General features: G+C 37.6%; 1 protein-coding gene across 1 annotated transcript; it reads right to left on the reverse strand.

Annotated features, from left to right (window-relative positions):
* Positions 1–1,709: 1,709 nt before the first annotated feature.
* Positions 1,710–14,738, reverse strand: LOC131041296 (probable alpha-glucosidase Os06g0675700). Its single transcript, XM_057974337.2, has 4 exons — positions 14,354–14,738; positions 13,591–14,246; positions 3,964–4,194; positions 1,710–3,809 (listed from the first exon to the last, which is right to left on the reverse strand). The coding sequence occupies exons 1-4, from the start codon at positions 14,554–14,556 to the stop codon at positions 2,116–2,118; spliced, it is 2,784 nt and encodes a 927-aa protein (XP_057830320.2). The 5' UTR covers positions 14,557–14,738; the 3' UTR covers positions 1,710–2,115.
* Positions 14,739–15,077: the final 339 nt, after the last annotated feature.

The raw sequence follows: 15,077 nt of genomic DNA on the forward strand, positions 1-15,077 counted from the left end.
TATTGTATTTGCTTCGGTGATTGTAGCATGTGATTTGACTATTGGAATATCTTTTGGGTAAGTGTGTCTGAGGTCGACTTGATGTATATCCTTATTGGTATACACATACACACACACACACATATACATATTATGTTCGGTGATATGAGAAATGAGAAATGAGAGAAAGAGAGCAGAGCGAAGTGTGAGCAAAGAAGGTGATGAGTTTAGTGAAGAAGGACAATTTTTGTGCTATAGTATTTTGAGTGAGAGCAATGAGTTGCAGAGTTTCTTAACCGTATCTACTATAAGAAATTGATGTGTTGTCTGAGCTTAACAAGGACTGATCCCATGCATATGTAGATGCAATTTTCTCAATTCATTCTTATTCTTCTTGGCAACAAGTCTTTTTAATCTGGATAGTGAGCCCTCCAACAGTGGGACTCCTTTTGTAATTCTATATAACTAGTTATATTATCTTGAGAGTTAACCCTCTCTGTGGTTTTTCTCATATTTGGTCTCTCTTATGGTTTTTTGTGTTTTGGATTTCATTTCATGTTTAAGTTTTTTTAAAATTTATGTGTGCTAAATTTGGGGATTGAATTTGGGGAATACTGATTCATCCACCCCCTGTCCTCCCTCCCCTCCCCTCCCCTCCCCTCTCAATATTTCAATTTGTTTAACAATTCCTATTGATCTTTCTACGAAATTATGACTCTAAGAGATTGTAACTTTTTTAAGGATTGGAAATAGCTATCTTTCAATAATTTTGATCATTTTCCTCTAAAGAAGGCTTATTCAAATCTTGTGTAGATGGCCTCTTACCCCTTATCTAAATCAAAAATAAAAATGTAGATTTAGTTTCTAACTTTGGACCAAAAGGAGTGCTTAAATATGGAAATATAAAGCTGATTTTGATACTCAAGCGTTGGCTTGGAAAATACTATATTGCAAGCTACTTATTGGATACAGATTGAAACATATTGTGATTCAACCAACCAATTTGTTCTTTTTTGCAAATGTGTTGAAAGTTTGAAATGTACCTTTTGGAATTGTTTATTTGTCAAGAAGCAATGGTCTATTATGTTTAAAGACTTCTTTGTGGTTTTTAATCATAATTTAATTTGAAAAAAAGTTATTTTTAGTTTTGGTATGTAGAATGATGTAGTTATTGATTTGATTAGGAGACTTATTTTAAAGCATACATATGGAAAGTTAGATATGGAACTATGTTTTCTAACAAGTATTATCAAACAACTAGTACTCTAAGACTTTACTTTGAGTGTGGCTTTCCTTCATTCACAAATTCAAGCCTTATCCAAGAAGAATGTTAGAGTCATGGATCAATTTCAACAAGTCAAGGGGACAAGTTATAAGGTTTTAGTTCAATAACAATCTTATTCTATTTGCAAGAGGTCTCCAAAGAGACTCTGAAGATCAACAACCACCTTGATTGACATAAGTTTCTTTGTGTTTTACTCTGTATCAATATATGTTAATGTTGTAACTCAACAATTTTGTTTTGAGATTGTTGATTTGTATTGTGGTTTTGAGGTTTTTTACCCAAAGTCCTTTTTGAATTGTATTGTACTTTACTTTTAATAGTACTTAGATTCTTTTAATTTCTTGACAGTCTGCTGATTACCTATTTCTCTATAATTATTCTTCTATTATTTCAATATTTAAAATATTGCACGTAAGATTTTAACTCTGAAAAAAACCCTCTCAAATGATAACAATTGTCTTATATATTGTATAAAAATATTATAATTTAAAAAGAAAAGTTCTTTTTTGTATATGACACCTTGTGCCTCATATACCTCACTTTTCTCAACTATATAGTGCGAGCAAATTTAAGACAGCAAACTTGAGGGTAGCATTGAGCATATGATAACCTTTCTTAGACTTAAAAAGAGAGGATTCAGACACCGTAATAAAAACATGGAAGATTCCTGCTTATTGATCGACTCCTAAATAATACTTAGTGATCTCTTAACTGTTTTGTGAGCCAATTTTATATGTGGGAACAACAGATGGAGTGCTGCCTTGTATCTTTTCACCATCAATCTAAAAACTATGCGAGTATTCAGTGGAAAATATCTTTTGGTACCATATGAATTACTTGATTTAACTCATTTATTTCTTCCATGTTATACGGAGCTCAAAGTTCTTTCCAATTGGAAGGGAAAGATTTGAAATCACCAGTTGATAACCATGACCATCATAATCATCTATATGAGATGAGGCGCCAGTTCTGACTTGTTTTACCGAGAATGATGGAGAAACACTTGCAGATTTTCCAAGTAGAATGGTTTCAGTCTTTCTTTTTCTTTCCTCCCAACCATCGAAATGGAAAGATAAAGTAGGAAATGAGACATCTGCAACAGAAGCAGAAGAAAGATTCAATCCCAAAACTGTAACACTCTGGAGAATCCATCCCTCTTTAATTGCAAACTCCCCCATTTGGACTAATGACTTGAGCCTAACTTCTTCCCCTACGATATTTGCATAAAACTCTACATAACTCGATCTGCCACTCTCTATTTGCATTTCTATATCATCTCCATTGTCCAAATATAGCTCTCCAGTTGCTTCCATCCCACTGCCCAGAGCTACTACAAGACTAAATGGGCTTTTCCTGGCTTCACTTGTTGTCATACCCATTTCTTGCATGGGCAATATGGTCCCTTCATATACATGAACATTGATAGTATCTAAAGGAGCTTGAAGTTTTACATATGCACCACTCTCCACTGTTATTGAATCTGAAACATTGAACAGATTGTACCATGTACCCTTTGGAAAATATGCATCCACGGTCCTTGCCCCTTCCTTCAAAACAGGGGACACAAGAACTCCTTTCCCCAATAGATATTGTGTGCTGATCCCCCATGTCTTAGTATCGTTAGGGAATGTGAAGAATAGAGGCCTTGCAATTGGAGATCCTTTGGTATGGGCTTCAAAAGACAATGTGTATATGTATGGAAGAAGGCGGTATCTCAAACCTAAAGCCTTCCTTGCAGACTCTGTGACAGACTTCCATAAATAGAGCTCCTGCCGAATTGTACCCTTGTCTGAATGATCTCGGGCAAAGGGATAAAATGAACCTAGTTGAATCCACCTATTACAGAGCTCTTCTGTTGTGTCTTGTGAAAAACCACAAATATCAGCACCAACCATGGGGACTCCAAACAATCCAAAACTTAGCATTGTAGGTATGGAGTACCAGAGGTCATCCCATGTTGCAGCATTGTCTCCTGTCCAATGTGCAGCATGGTTTCCAGATCCAACATAGGTAGAGCGAGTCACTATGAATGGCCTCTTATTTAATACTGATTTCAGAGCCTTGTTGGTTACAATGACCTCTGTAAGCCCATAAAGATTATGTGCGTTGTATTCCAATATGTCACCATAGTGAACTGCACTGGCTGCTATGGTATTATTGCCCAGAGGTCTGTGAATTCCAGCAGCATTGATTTTGTAAGGAGCATCATCCCACATGGTGATATTATCATTACTGCAAATCAAACAGCAATCAGTCTGTGCATCTTTTCTTGGGCAATCCCCATCCTTTGGCAAGGAACATGTAATTCCACTGCAGAAGTTCGAAACCTCGTTCATATCAAGCCAAAGGCCATCAAATTGAATCATATTGTGAAATTCCGAGATCTCATTTTCCCAGAAAGAGAGGCTCTTTGGGTTAAGAAAATCTGGAAAATATACTGGACCTGGCCATACTTGTGCAAGGTAAGGAGCACCTGCTCTTTTCACAAAAATGTCATCCTGCATTCCTCTCTGAAATGTTTTGTAAGTTTCATTTATGCTTATTCCTGCGCAGATCAATCATTAAGCAAATGAGATGGGTGTTATTCTCATGCAATTTAGTCACTTCTAAGTTCTGAACATATTTAGAAGCTAAAATATATAAATAATTTTAGTATAACATTGGGTTGATTTATGTTGAAAAATGATATTTTGCAATACCTGGATCAATTATGAGAACATATTTCTGCCCATTAGCATGGATTTCTGCAACAAATTCTCTCATTTCTTTCTCAGGGAAATTCACAGGGTCCAGAGTGAAATCCTTGAAACCATCCATATAATCAATGTCTGTCCACATAACTTCAAGTGGTATTTTTGCTTCTGCATATCCAGCTAAAACTGATTTAAGGTCTGAAATATTCTTATATCCATATCGGCACTGGTGAAATCCTGTACAATTGAATCCATATATATAAATAGATATTAGAATGGTTGTACATTTATCGCAACTTCTTTGTTCATACTAAAATTACTTTCGAAACATAACCTTCTTATCATAACCAAAACATTCCCTTATGTGGAATATAAGAGATTCTTTCAGATATTTGGAGCACATACTTATATTGCAGCCAATGATATCCTGATGGAGGTCAAAGAAGGCAAAAGTTACATCTAGCTAAGAAGGTCATGGTTTTATAAATCTGGATAAATAAGGGGCCCTCCAAATTTTTTCTTGTTCTAACTATTTGTTGAGAAACATGTGTCTCAACCTTGCAGTCTTTTTTTGGAAAATTCCAGAATTTGTTTGAGGTAGTTTTCCACATGTTTATGCATTGGAAAATGGTTAGTGAGTTGTTAAAAATGAGTCTTGTCCATAGTAGAATATAGGTGGGCCATTTTTAGAGCCTTAATGACTCATTTTGTGACTTTTAAGAGGGTCTAAGCTAGGGGACAAAATTATGGACGGGATTACTATTTTAACCTGGTTGTTTTTCCATTTTGGAAATGTAAATGTCAAAAATGGGCACCATGTGGCATGGTGGTTAAGCCCATGGTTTTGTAAAACCACAAGTGGTTTCCAGGTTGTAAAATCACTATAAAAGGAGAGCTTGGGGAGGAGTTTGATCATGGAGTTTTGGTTTGCAAGGCTGGGTGCTAGAAGGATGCTAATGAAGTCTCTCTGAGCTTGAGTTGAGGTGATGCTCTTGTAAGAACTTGCATTGCAAGTGTATTGTAATCTCTTGTTGATTTGTTAATATACTATGCAGGTTTTAGAGTGTGGGGTTTTTCACCCGTATGGGTTTTCTCCACGATAATCGCTGTGTTATGTGTTTCTTGTTTTACTTCTACTCCATTTGCTTCTTGTAATCTCTGTGATAGTTAAGTTGAAATTTGCAAAATCGTCCTCTCAAGATTAGCGTAGGAAGCAAAGGTGTGCGGAAATGCTTCCTACGCTAACCTCACAAGATTAGCGTAGGAAGCAAAGGTGTGCAGAAATGCTTCCTACGCTAATCTTGAGAGGATGGTTATGCAACTTTCAACTTAAATATTACTAAGATATCAAGAAATGCACAATAAAGCATAAACAAAATAGCAATGAACACATAACACAGTGATTACCGTGGGGAAACCCTTCTGGGAGAAAAACCCCACCCTCCAAAACTCGCACAATGTATTATCAAATCAAGCTGATTACAATACACTTGCAATGCAAGTTCTTACAGGAGCGCATCACCACAACTCGAACTCAGAGAGACTCCTTCTAGCATCCAGTCTTGCAAAAAACTCAATGATCAAACTCCTCCCCAAGCTCTCCTTTTATAGTGATTTTACAACCTGGAAACCACTTGTGGTTTTACAAAACCATGGGCTTAACCACCATGCCACATGGTGCCCATTTTTGACATTTACATTTCCAAAATGGAAAAACAACCAGGTTAAAATAGTAATCCCGTCCATAATTTTGTCCCCTAGCTTAGACCCTCTTAAAAGTCACAAAATGAGTCATTAAGGCTCTAAAAATGGCCCACCTATATTCTACTATGGACAAGACTCATTTTTAACAACGCACTAACCATTTTCCAATGCATAAACATGTAGAAAACTACCTCAAACAAATTCTGGAATTTTCCAGAAAAAGATTGCAAGGTTGAGACACATGTTTCTCAACATTCTCCCACTTGTCGAACACCTTGCAAGAGTCAGGGGATCCAAAATATCATGGACTTAATTGCTAGGGGCCGAGAGGCCCATAGACTCTGAACACCATCTGAATTTCTCTGTGCTCACGGGCTTAGTTAATGCATCAGCAACATTCACCAAAGTTTCTACCTTTTCCAGCTTCACCTTGCCATCCTCAATCATATCTCTCACAAAATGATATTGTACATCAATGTGCTTGGTCCTAGCATGAAAAGTAGGGTTCTTCGCTAGGCAGATTGCACTCTGACTGTCACTGTAAATTGTCACTGCACCCTGTTTAAACTCTATATCTGAACACAATTTCTTTAGCTAGATGGCTTCCTTATAGGCATGAGTAGCTGCCATATATTCTGCCTCAGTAGTGGACAAAGCGACCACAGCCTGTCGCTTGCTCATCCAACTGATTGCACCACCGAATAATGAAAACACATATGCACTGGTGGATCTTCTTCTATCAACATCACCGGCCCACTCTGAATCCACATAGTCTCGAATATCTAAGGAATGCTCATTTCCTGTTCCATGAAAACATATCAAGTACTTTGAAGTACCCCTCAAGTATCTGAAAACTCTTTTTACAACCTTGTGATGGCCATAGGGAGCACTGCAGTCGTTTTGAAGATGGAGGATGTTGTTGGTTCTCTACTTTCTGAGGAGATGAGAAGGAAGGTTTCTCTGAATGCCAAGGGGCTCCGAGTGTTCGAGGAAGACCAAAAGAAAGAGGCAAGAATGAAAAGCAGAATGGCCATTCTAAGTCCAAGAATAAGGGGAGATCAAAATCTCCTGGTAAGTCCAAGGTAATTTGCTGGAATTGTGGAAAGCCCGGACATTTCCAAAAGGACTGTAAAGAAGAAAAGAAGAAAAAGAAGAAGAAGCAAGATTCTGATTCTGAGTCCGAGAAGGAAGATGGAGATGCTTTCATCGCAGCCTTGGCCACTCGTGCAGGTGACAATGCATGGTTAATAGACTCAGGTGCATCTTTCCACATGACTCCTAATAGAAATTGGTTTAGTAAGTATGAAAATTTTGATGGTGGTAAGGTGTATTTGGGTGATAACTCAGTACTTGATATTGTTGGTCGTGGAAGTATTCGTGTGAAATTTTCTGATGGTAGAATTAGAAGATTTGATGGTGTCTTGCATATCCCGGGACTAGCAAGGAATTTGTTATATGTTAGCAAGCTAATAGATGCGGGAGTGCATGTACAATTTTCTGCAGCAGGTGTGAAAATGGTAAGAGGTGCTATGGTGATAGAAAGAGGAAGCAAATTGGGTACATTGTACCAGCTTGATGCATGCACAGTTGAGTGCAATAGTACTTCTGATAAGATTGTGAAAAAGACTACTCAGTTGGAAAAGGAGAGGGTTTCTCTTTCAACAGATGGTCATGGTTTTTGGGTACCCAAGGGTGCTCTGTCTACCGAATCAAAGTTGCCTGCAGAGAAGACCATGTTATGGCACCAGAGACTTGGCCACATAGGTGAGAAGGGTCTACGAACCTTGAAAAATAAGAACCTTGTTGATGGGTTGAATGATTGCAATCTTGAATTTGATTTTTGTGAGCATTGTATCTATGGTAAATAAAACCGCATTTAGTTTTACTCGAGTTCTCATAAGTCTTCATGTATTTTGGATCTAATCCATTCGGATGTATTTGGTCTAGTTGATGTTCCTTCTATTGGTAGATCAGTTTATTATGTTTATTTCATTGATGATTTCAGCAGAAGAACATGGGTTTATTTTCTTAGGAGTAAAACTGAAGTTTTCAGTCGTTTCAAAGAATTTAAAGCAATGGTTGAGTTGCAGACTGGAAAGAAAATAAAATGTTTGAGAACTGATAATGGTGGTGAATTTTGCTCCAATGATTTTGACACATTTTGTAAAGATTGTGGTAGTAAAAGATAGAAGACAACTCCGTATTCTCCACAACAGAATGGAGTTGCAGAAAGAATGAACAGGACCTTGATGGAGAAGGCTAGGAGTATGCTGAGTGGAGCTGGACTAGAACAAAAGTTCTGGGCTGAAGCTGTAGCCACTGCCTGCTACCTGATAAACAGGTCTCTTACATCAGCTCTTGTTGATAAGACGCCAATGGAAGCGTGGTCGGGCCACAAGCCTTCACTTGGACATCTGAGAGTGTTCGGTTGCGAAGCATATGCTCATGTGCCAAAGGAGAAGCGGACAAAATTGGACAACAAAGCTGTTAAATGTATTTTCATTGGATACAGTTATTGTGTAAAAGGATACAAGCTTTGGAATCCTATTGAACAAAAGGTATTTTATTCAAGAAGTGTTATTTTTAGAGAAACTAAGCCTTCTTCTGTTACAGTGCAGCCAGAACAAACAGAACAAAAGAAAGATGTGATTCAACTACTTGCTACACCAGAGAAAGTTGAATCGAGGCCCTTAGAAAGACAAGAAGTCGAGGAGAGCTCTATGAGTTCTAAATCATCAGAGGAAGAAGAGGTACCTGAAGCTGAACTTGAACCAGATCTTGCTCGAAGGTCTACTAGACAAAGGAAACCACCTGAAAGGTATGGGTATTCTCCTGATGATTGGAGATGCATATTTGCATTGAATGCTAACATTGATGAACCAAGATCTGTAGAAGAGGCTCTTGGTATGAATGATTTAGAGTCCTGGAAAATAGCCATGGATGAAGAAATAGCAGCTCTTAAGAGGAATGAAACATGGGACTTTGTACCATTGCCTGAAGGACGAAAGCCTGTTGGTTGTAAATGGGTGTTCAAGAAGAAGATGGGTTCAGATGGAAGCATTGAGAAGTATAAAGCACGTTTGGTTGCAAAAGTTTACTCTCAGGTTGAGGGAGTAGATTATGGAGAGATTTTTTCTTCAGTAGCCAAAATGACATCCATTAGATTTTTACTTTCTATTGCAGCAGCCTATGATCTAGAGATCGAGCAAATGGATGTGAAAACAACTTTCCTTCATGGAGATTTGGAGGAAGAAATTTACATGACACGGCCAGAGCACTATGTGATGAAAGGTAAAAGTCATTTGGTCTGTAAGTTGAAGAAATCTTTGTATGGTTTAAAACAGAGTCCTAGGATGTGGTACCAGAAGTTTGATACATATGTGTTGAGTTTGGGATTTGTGCGATCTAAATCTGATCACTGTATATATTTTAAATCTGATGGTGATCGTTTCTTGGTCATTGCCCTGTATGTCGATGACATGTTGTTTATTGGCAAAAGAAAAGGTTTGATTGTAGAGTTAAAATCTCAGCTCTCGATAAAGTTTGAAATGAAATATCTTGGTGCAGCTAGACACATTCTGGGAATGGAGATTGTAAGAGATAGACAAAACAGAAAGCTTTGGCTAGGCCAGAGCAAGTATGTTGGTACTATTTTGAAAAGATTCAATATGCAGGATTCAAGACCATTGAGTGTTCCTATTACAATGGGAACAAAGTTTTCTAGTTCACAGTGTCCTACATCCCCATTGGAGATGGAAGAGATGAGTCGAGTACCATATCAGAGTGCTGTTGGAAGTTTGATGTATGCTATGGTCTGTACAAGACCAGACATTGCCCAAGCAGTGGGAGTTCTTTCTCGCTATATGTCTAATCCAGGAAGAGCACATTGGGATGCAGTAAAAAGAGTTTTCAGATACTTGAGGGGTACTTCAGAGTACTCGATATGTTTTCATGGAACAGGAAATGAGCATTCCTTAGATATTCGAGGCTATGTGGATTCAGAGTGGGCCGGTGATGTTGATAGAAGAAGATCCACCAGTGCATATGTGTTTTCATTAGTCAGTGGTGCAATCAGTTGGATGAGCAAGCGACAGGCTGTGGTCGCTTTGTCCACTACTGAGGCAGAATATATGGCAGCTACTCATGCCTGTAAGGAAGCCATCTGGCTAAAGAGATTGTGTTCAGATATAGAGTTTAAACAGGGTGCAGTGACAATTTACAGTGACAGTTAGAGTGCAATCTGCCTAGCGAAGAACCCTACTTTTCATGCCAGCACCAAGCACATTGATGTACAATATCATTTTGTGAGAGATATGATTGAGGATGGCAAGGTGAAGCTGGAAAAGGTATAAACTTTGGTGAATGTTGCTGATGCATTAACTAAGCCCGTGAGCACAGAGAAATTCAGATGGTGTTCAGAGTCTATGGGCCTCTCGGCCCCTAGCAATTAAGTCCATGATATTTTGGATCCCCTGACTCTTGCAAGGTGTTCGACAAGTGGGAGAATGTTGAGAAACATGTGTCTCAACCTTGCAGTCTTTTTCTGGAAAATTCCAGAATTTGTTTGAGGTAGTTTTCCACATGTTTATGCATTGGAAAATGGTTGGTGAGTTGTTAAAAATGAGTCTTGTCCATAGTAGAATATAGGTGGGCCATTTTTAGAGCCTTAATGACTCATTTTGTGACTTTTAAGAGGGTCTAAGCTAGGGAACAAAATTATGGACGGGATTACTATTTTAACCTGGTTGTTTTTCCATTTTGGAAATGTAAATGTCAAAAATGGGCACCATGTGGCATGGTGGTTAAGCCCATGGTTTTGTAAAACCACAAGTGGTTTCCAGGTTGTAAAATCACTATAAAAGGAGAGCTTGGGGAGGAGTTTGATCATTGAGTTTTTTGCAAGACTGGATGCTAGAAGGAGTCTCTCTGAGTTCGAGTTGTGGTGATGTGCTCCTGTAAGAACTTGCATTGCAAGTGTATTGTAATCAGCTTGATTTGATAATACATTGTGCGAGTTTTGGAGGGTGGGGTTTTTCTCCCAGAAGGGTTTCCCCACGGTAATCACTGTGTTATGTGTTCATTGCTATTTTGTTTATGCTTTATTGTGCATTTCTTGATATCTTAGTAATATTTAAGTTGAAAGTTGCATAACCGTCCTCTCAAGATTAGCGTAGGAAGCGTTTCCGCACACCTTTGCTTCCTTACACTATTTAGGTATTCTGAGGTTATCAGGTAAATGCAGAAACATGAACCTATTATCTTTCTAAAGCAGGCAATAGAAACATTTTCTACAGTTCTGGTAAAATGTTGAACTAGTTTTTTAAAACCAGCAAACAGATTGTTACATAGTTTTACCACTGTTGTAGTTGGCTTTGGCTACTAACCCCAGGGGAGAACTCATCCTTCTCACTGTGAGCTAGAATGACAATTAAAATATTTCCCCTTGGAAAACTTCATTTCTTTCTATGCGATGGATCTTGGTCCATCCTTGTTTTTGTGTGATTTCAGAAGCATGACCCTTCTTTAAATTTCATTTGGAATGATTATTACTGTTTAATCATGACAATTTTTCTTTACAAATTTCTGCTAAGGTGAAATAGTTTCTGTATACAAAAACTTTGAAGAATGTTGAATAAATTTATCAATCTTCTCTCGTAGTCTTTCCACAACTCGATGCTACCGGTCCTGCAGAGGAAGGACTGTAAAAAACAGATATAATGACTGTGCATACACAACCAGAAGGATTTCAGTGGGACCGGTAAATAGAAAGCTTATAAAATCCCAATAATTTGTCTTAAGAATCTCCAAGTTATGTACGTAACAGAAGTATACAACTAAATCAACAGCATAAAAAGATACAAAGATGTAAAACTGTCATGATAGAGTTAGCCCTCTGTATGAGATTGCACCAGAATCAACCTTGGTTTCTGAAAACAGATAGCATGACAAAATATCAAAAAAAATTCAAGCGAGTTTCGGTTGCAAATCACCATAGCATATCCAAATAGAGGAAATGGAAATGACGAACAAAGCTTTAGGCTCATCCAGTTACCAGTGATGCATCTAAGGCAGAATGGACTCTTATTTGTGAAATCTGGCTGGGAAATAAACTGATTGTGGTTTCGAGTTGGTGTCGAATGGTTTGGAGGGAAGACACTGATCATCTTTCCCTTGCATAGTTAGCACCAAAGTTGCATGGAAACAGATATGGATACAAAATAGATACGGCATTCATAAAAAAACACATACACATATTTAACACAATTTTCCAAGTTATTTGAGGAGATTTTCATTACTTCGAAAGCAATATAGTCACATAATTGCTACATATATAATGATAAGTTGATTTAACATTTTACAATATGCTAAAATAGTAGAGTTGCATTGGAGGATAACCCCAAAAATGGGTCACTAAAATAGAAAAACATTTCATTTGTCTTTCTCATTTGGTGTAGATTTTGTTGATACCAATTTTTTTCTAAAAATGTATAAATGAACTTTTTTGAAATTAAATTTAAGAAGATTTAAGTGGAATTTAAAAAAATCAAATCACATAGTATCTAGCATGGTTGGAAATCAAGGTTTTTTGGGCACGTGCAGGTACATTATTTGATGTGTATCTGGACTGTATCTCCGTTTCAGATATGTGAACGAATACAAAGATACGCATGCCCAAAGAGAGACAAAGAAGTTTCCAGCTACTCTGGTTAGCACATGTCAAAGTCATTGATTTAATTCTTATATAGTTTCAGAATGAGCCAGACTTTCACATACATTAATACTACTGATGATTCTAACCAGCCATAAGTGATATAAGAGCAAGTGGAATGCCTCCCAACCGGTAAATTCCTGGATTTTATTCTTGCTTCACAATAGACATTAGTGTTGCCAATACTCACACAAACTGCCAGTAGATCATGTTACAAATTTAGATTGCTGGTCCGAAACTCTAATATGTGAGGCAGCCTTAAATTTAGGATTGTGGTGTAACTTCCAGTTCCCCAATAAAAAGCTAACAGGAAAGAATACACTCTTTAAGAATTTTCACAATCTTAAGAAGAAAATTTTCAGGAGACTACTCTTTTTTCTTTTGTCAATTTAACCCCCAAGTGTTTTAAGATTCATTATTCGGGTTACCCACTTTGCGTTATAATTTTTATGACATAATGCCAGCCCTTTCAATAAGGTAGCGAAAACCATATGCAACAGGATTAGGCACAACTTCAAAGACTCCTGTCAGGATCATAATGGCAAAATATCTGCCTCTGAAGAGGCAATAGTAGGAGAAATCCCTCAATTTGTTGGGATTTTCACAAATGATGAAATTGCCAATTGAAAGGGGCAAGCTATGATGTTTTCTCCTTGAGGAAAAAAGGCTTGTCTGCTCACCTACATAGTTGTGCATGCAGATCTGACACATAGAATTACGCTCTTTTGAGACAAGCCAACCTAATTCAGTAGGGTAATCCCTCTTACGAGGTATGCAGAGCTGATACCACTGGAAATTGACCGTTTGCAGGGCTGGGATGATTCTTCCTGCAACTAGGTTAAATACTTAGGATTGTGTAATGGGAAAATTGCTTAGCAGCCAAGCTTTGAGATTGGGCATCTGTATAACTGGAAAACGTTGTTTGATCCATGAGCCTCGCTAGACCAAAATCAGAACTGAGAACCAAAAATCGTGAACAAACTGTTTTCATGATTAATATGGTTTCTAAAATCAAAACCCCAGACTCTTTGTTCTATGTATTACTATTAAATAGTCTAGGATGTGATGAAAACTATATTTGTCGGTGTCCTTAAGACTCTGCATAGTGGTTCCAGGATGAAGTATCATAACAAGAAAGAAAATTTAGTTCTTTGGCACGCAAAAGAATCTAAGTTGACATTTCTGGAGATAAGGAAAACGTGAAAGGAAAAACATCTTACCGAAAGACCAGTATGGCATTGGAGCAGGTCTACCCACTAGGCCTGTGTACTGTTGAACAACAGAGAGGGGAGAGGAGCCAGAGAAAAAATAAAAGTCCAAAACTCCCCCAATCACTCTGTATGTCAAGTAGTTGCCCCCATACTCAATATCCATCCCGTTGCTATTAAGCAACAATACACCATGAGCAACGCCCCCTGCTCTCAAATCCATATAAAATGGATGAGACCCATACAAATCCAGATACAAATTCACACTCCCAATGTCCAGGTTCCAGAGAGTATATTGGCTCCCATTCCTGTTAAGCATAAATCCAGGCCTGGTGCTCTCCCCCAATCCATACAGAAAAGCAGTTGAGGGAAGGCCGGTAGATATCTCCAAATACTGGTCTTCGAACACCATGTTTCCAAATGGATAAGCTTTTCCTTGACCTTGTGCACTGGAATTAAACAGGACTTCTCCATTGGATCTCCTTGTAACTGCAAATCCAAATGGGCTTTGGGTGTATGAAAACTGCAATTCAGGATCATAAGTATTACTGCTATTCTCATTAGCACCATGATGGTTTTCATCTCTGGCAACTACTTCTCTGGGGACTTCCCACCTCTGTTTTTCTGCATCAGTGATATAAACTCTTAAACATTCATTGGACTCATACCTGCAAACATTCCATGTCATTCATTAGTGATCACTTTCAGATAAGGCACAAACTTCCCTGAGAAAAAAATTAAACCTGTTTACTCATTAAGGATTGGTTATAGCTACCTGACTTGCAGTTTGAGGTGTTGTATATCCGGGCCATATAGCGAATTATTGGAAATAAACTGTAACTGGGCTGTCAAGGATTTACCATCTGGTGCTTCTGTAACTGAAGTCAATGTGTAGCCTGATCCAAAAGCCTGACAGGCCAAAGGGAGGAATAAAAGTGATAAAAACGTGAAAAACCGAACTTGAAAATATCCCCACATTCTTACTATTATGTTAGTTGCGTGTTTGTTGTGTAAGAAACAGAATTTCAAGGCGTTGTGCAGTTCGTCATGATAAGCTTGCTTCCTCCAACGTTAGCATCTAATCTGAGTCCAATTCCGCCTTGAAAACCAGCTGAAATCATTATAATTATAGATCTAGTCTGCAGAGCAATAATTTTAAAAGAAATTGTAAATCCTCGTGATTTAAAATAATAAATTAATGTAGCGATCTAATCTATATTTAAATATTCTTAAAAAATGTTAGCCAATTACAAGAAGTTTTGAATAAGATATTGGGAAATTTGCACATCCCTACCATGTCTCATTTAGTTTGTTTGTTTTTTATAAGGGAAATATATATATGAAATCTAATTTTCTATAAAGCTGTGTTCTTTGATTTATACTATCTATTTATCAATTTATACATATTTGTATGCACCAATCATTTATTTTCGTTTGTATATTCATAAACTTTCCTACATTTGATCTATTCATTTATTTATTACATTCATATTCACATT

Source organism: Cryptomeria japonica, chromosome 11, assembly GCF_030272615.1.
Source record: "Cryptomeria japonica chromosome 11, Sugi_1.0, whole genome shotgun sequence".
Lineage (NCBI taxonomy): Eukaryota > Viridiplantae > Streptophyta > Pinopsida > Cupressales > Cupressaceae > Cryptomeria > Cryptomeria japonica.

Coding starts and splice junctions, on each gene's coding strand:
- LOC131041296 (XM_057974337.2), bottom strand. CDS start 14,556: ATGTGGGGATATTTTCAAGTTCGGTTTTTCACGTTTTTATCACTTTTA. Junction 14,247..14,353: donor CACCTCAAACTGCAAGTCAG/GTAGCTATAACC, acceptor GAATGTTTGCAG/GTATGAGTCCAATGAATGTT. Junction 4,195..13,590: donor AATGCCATACTGGTCTTTCG/GTAAGATGTTTT, acceptor TCAATTGTACAG/GATTTCACCAGTGCCGATAT.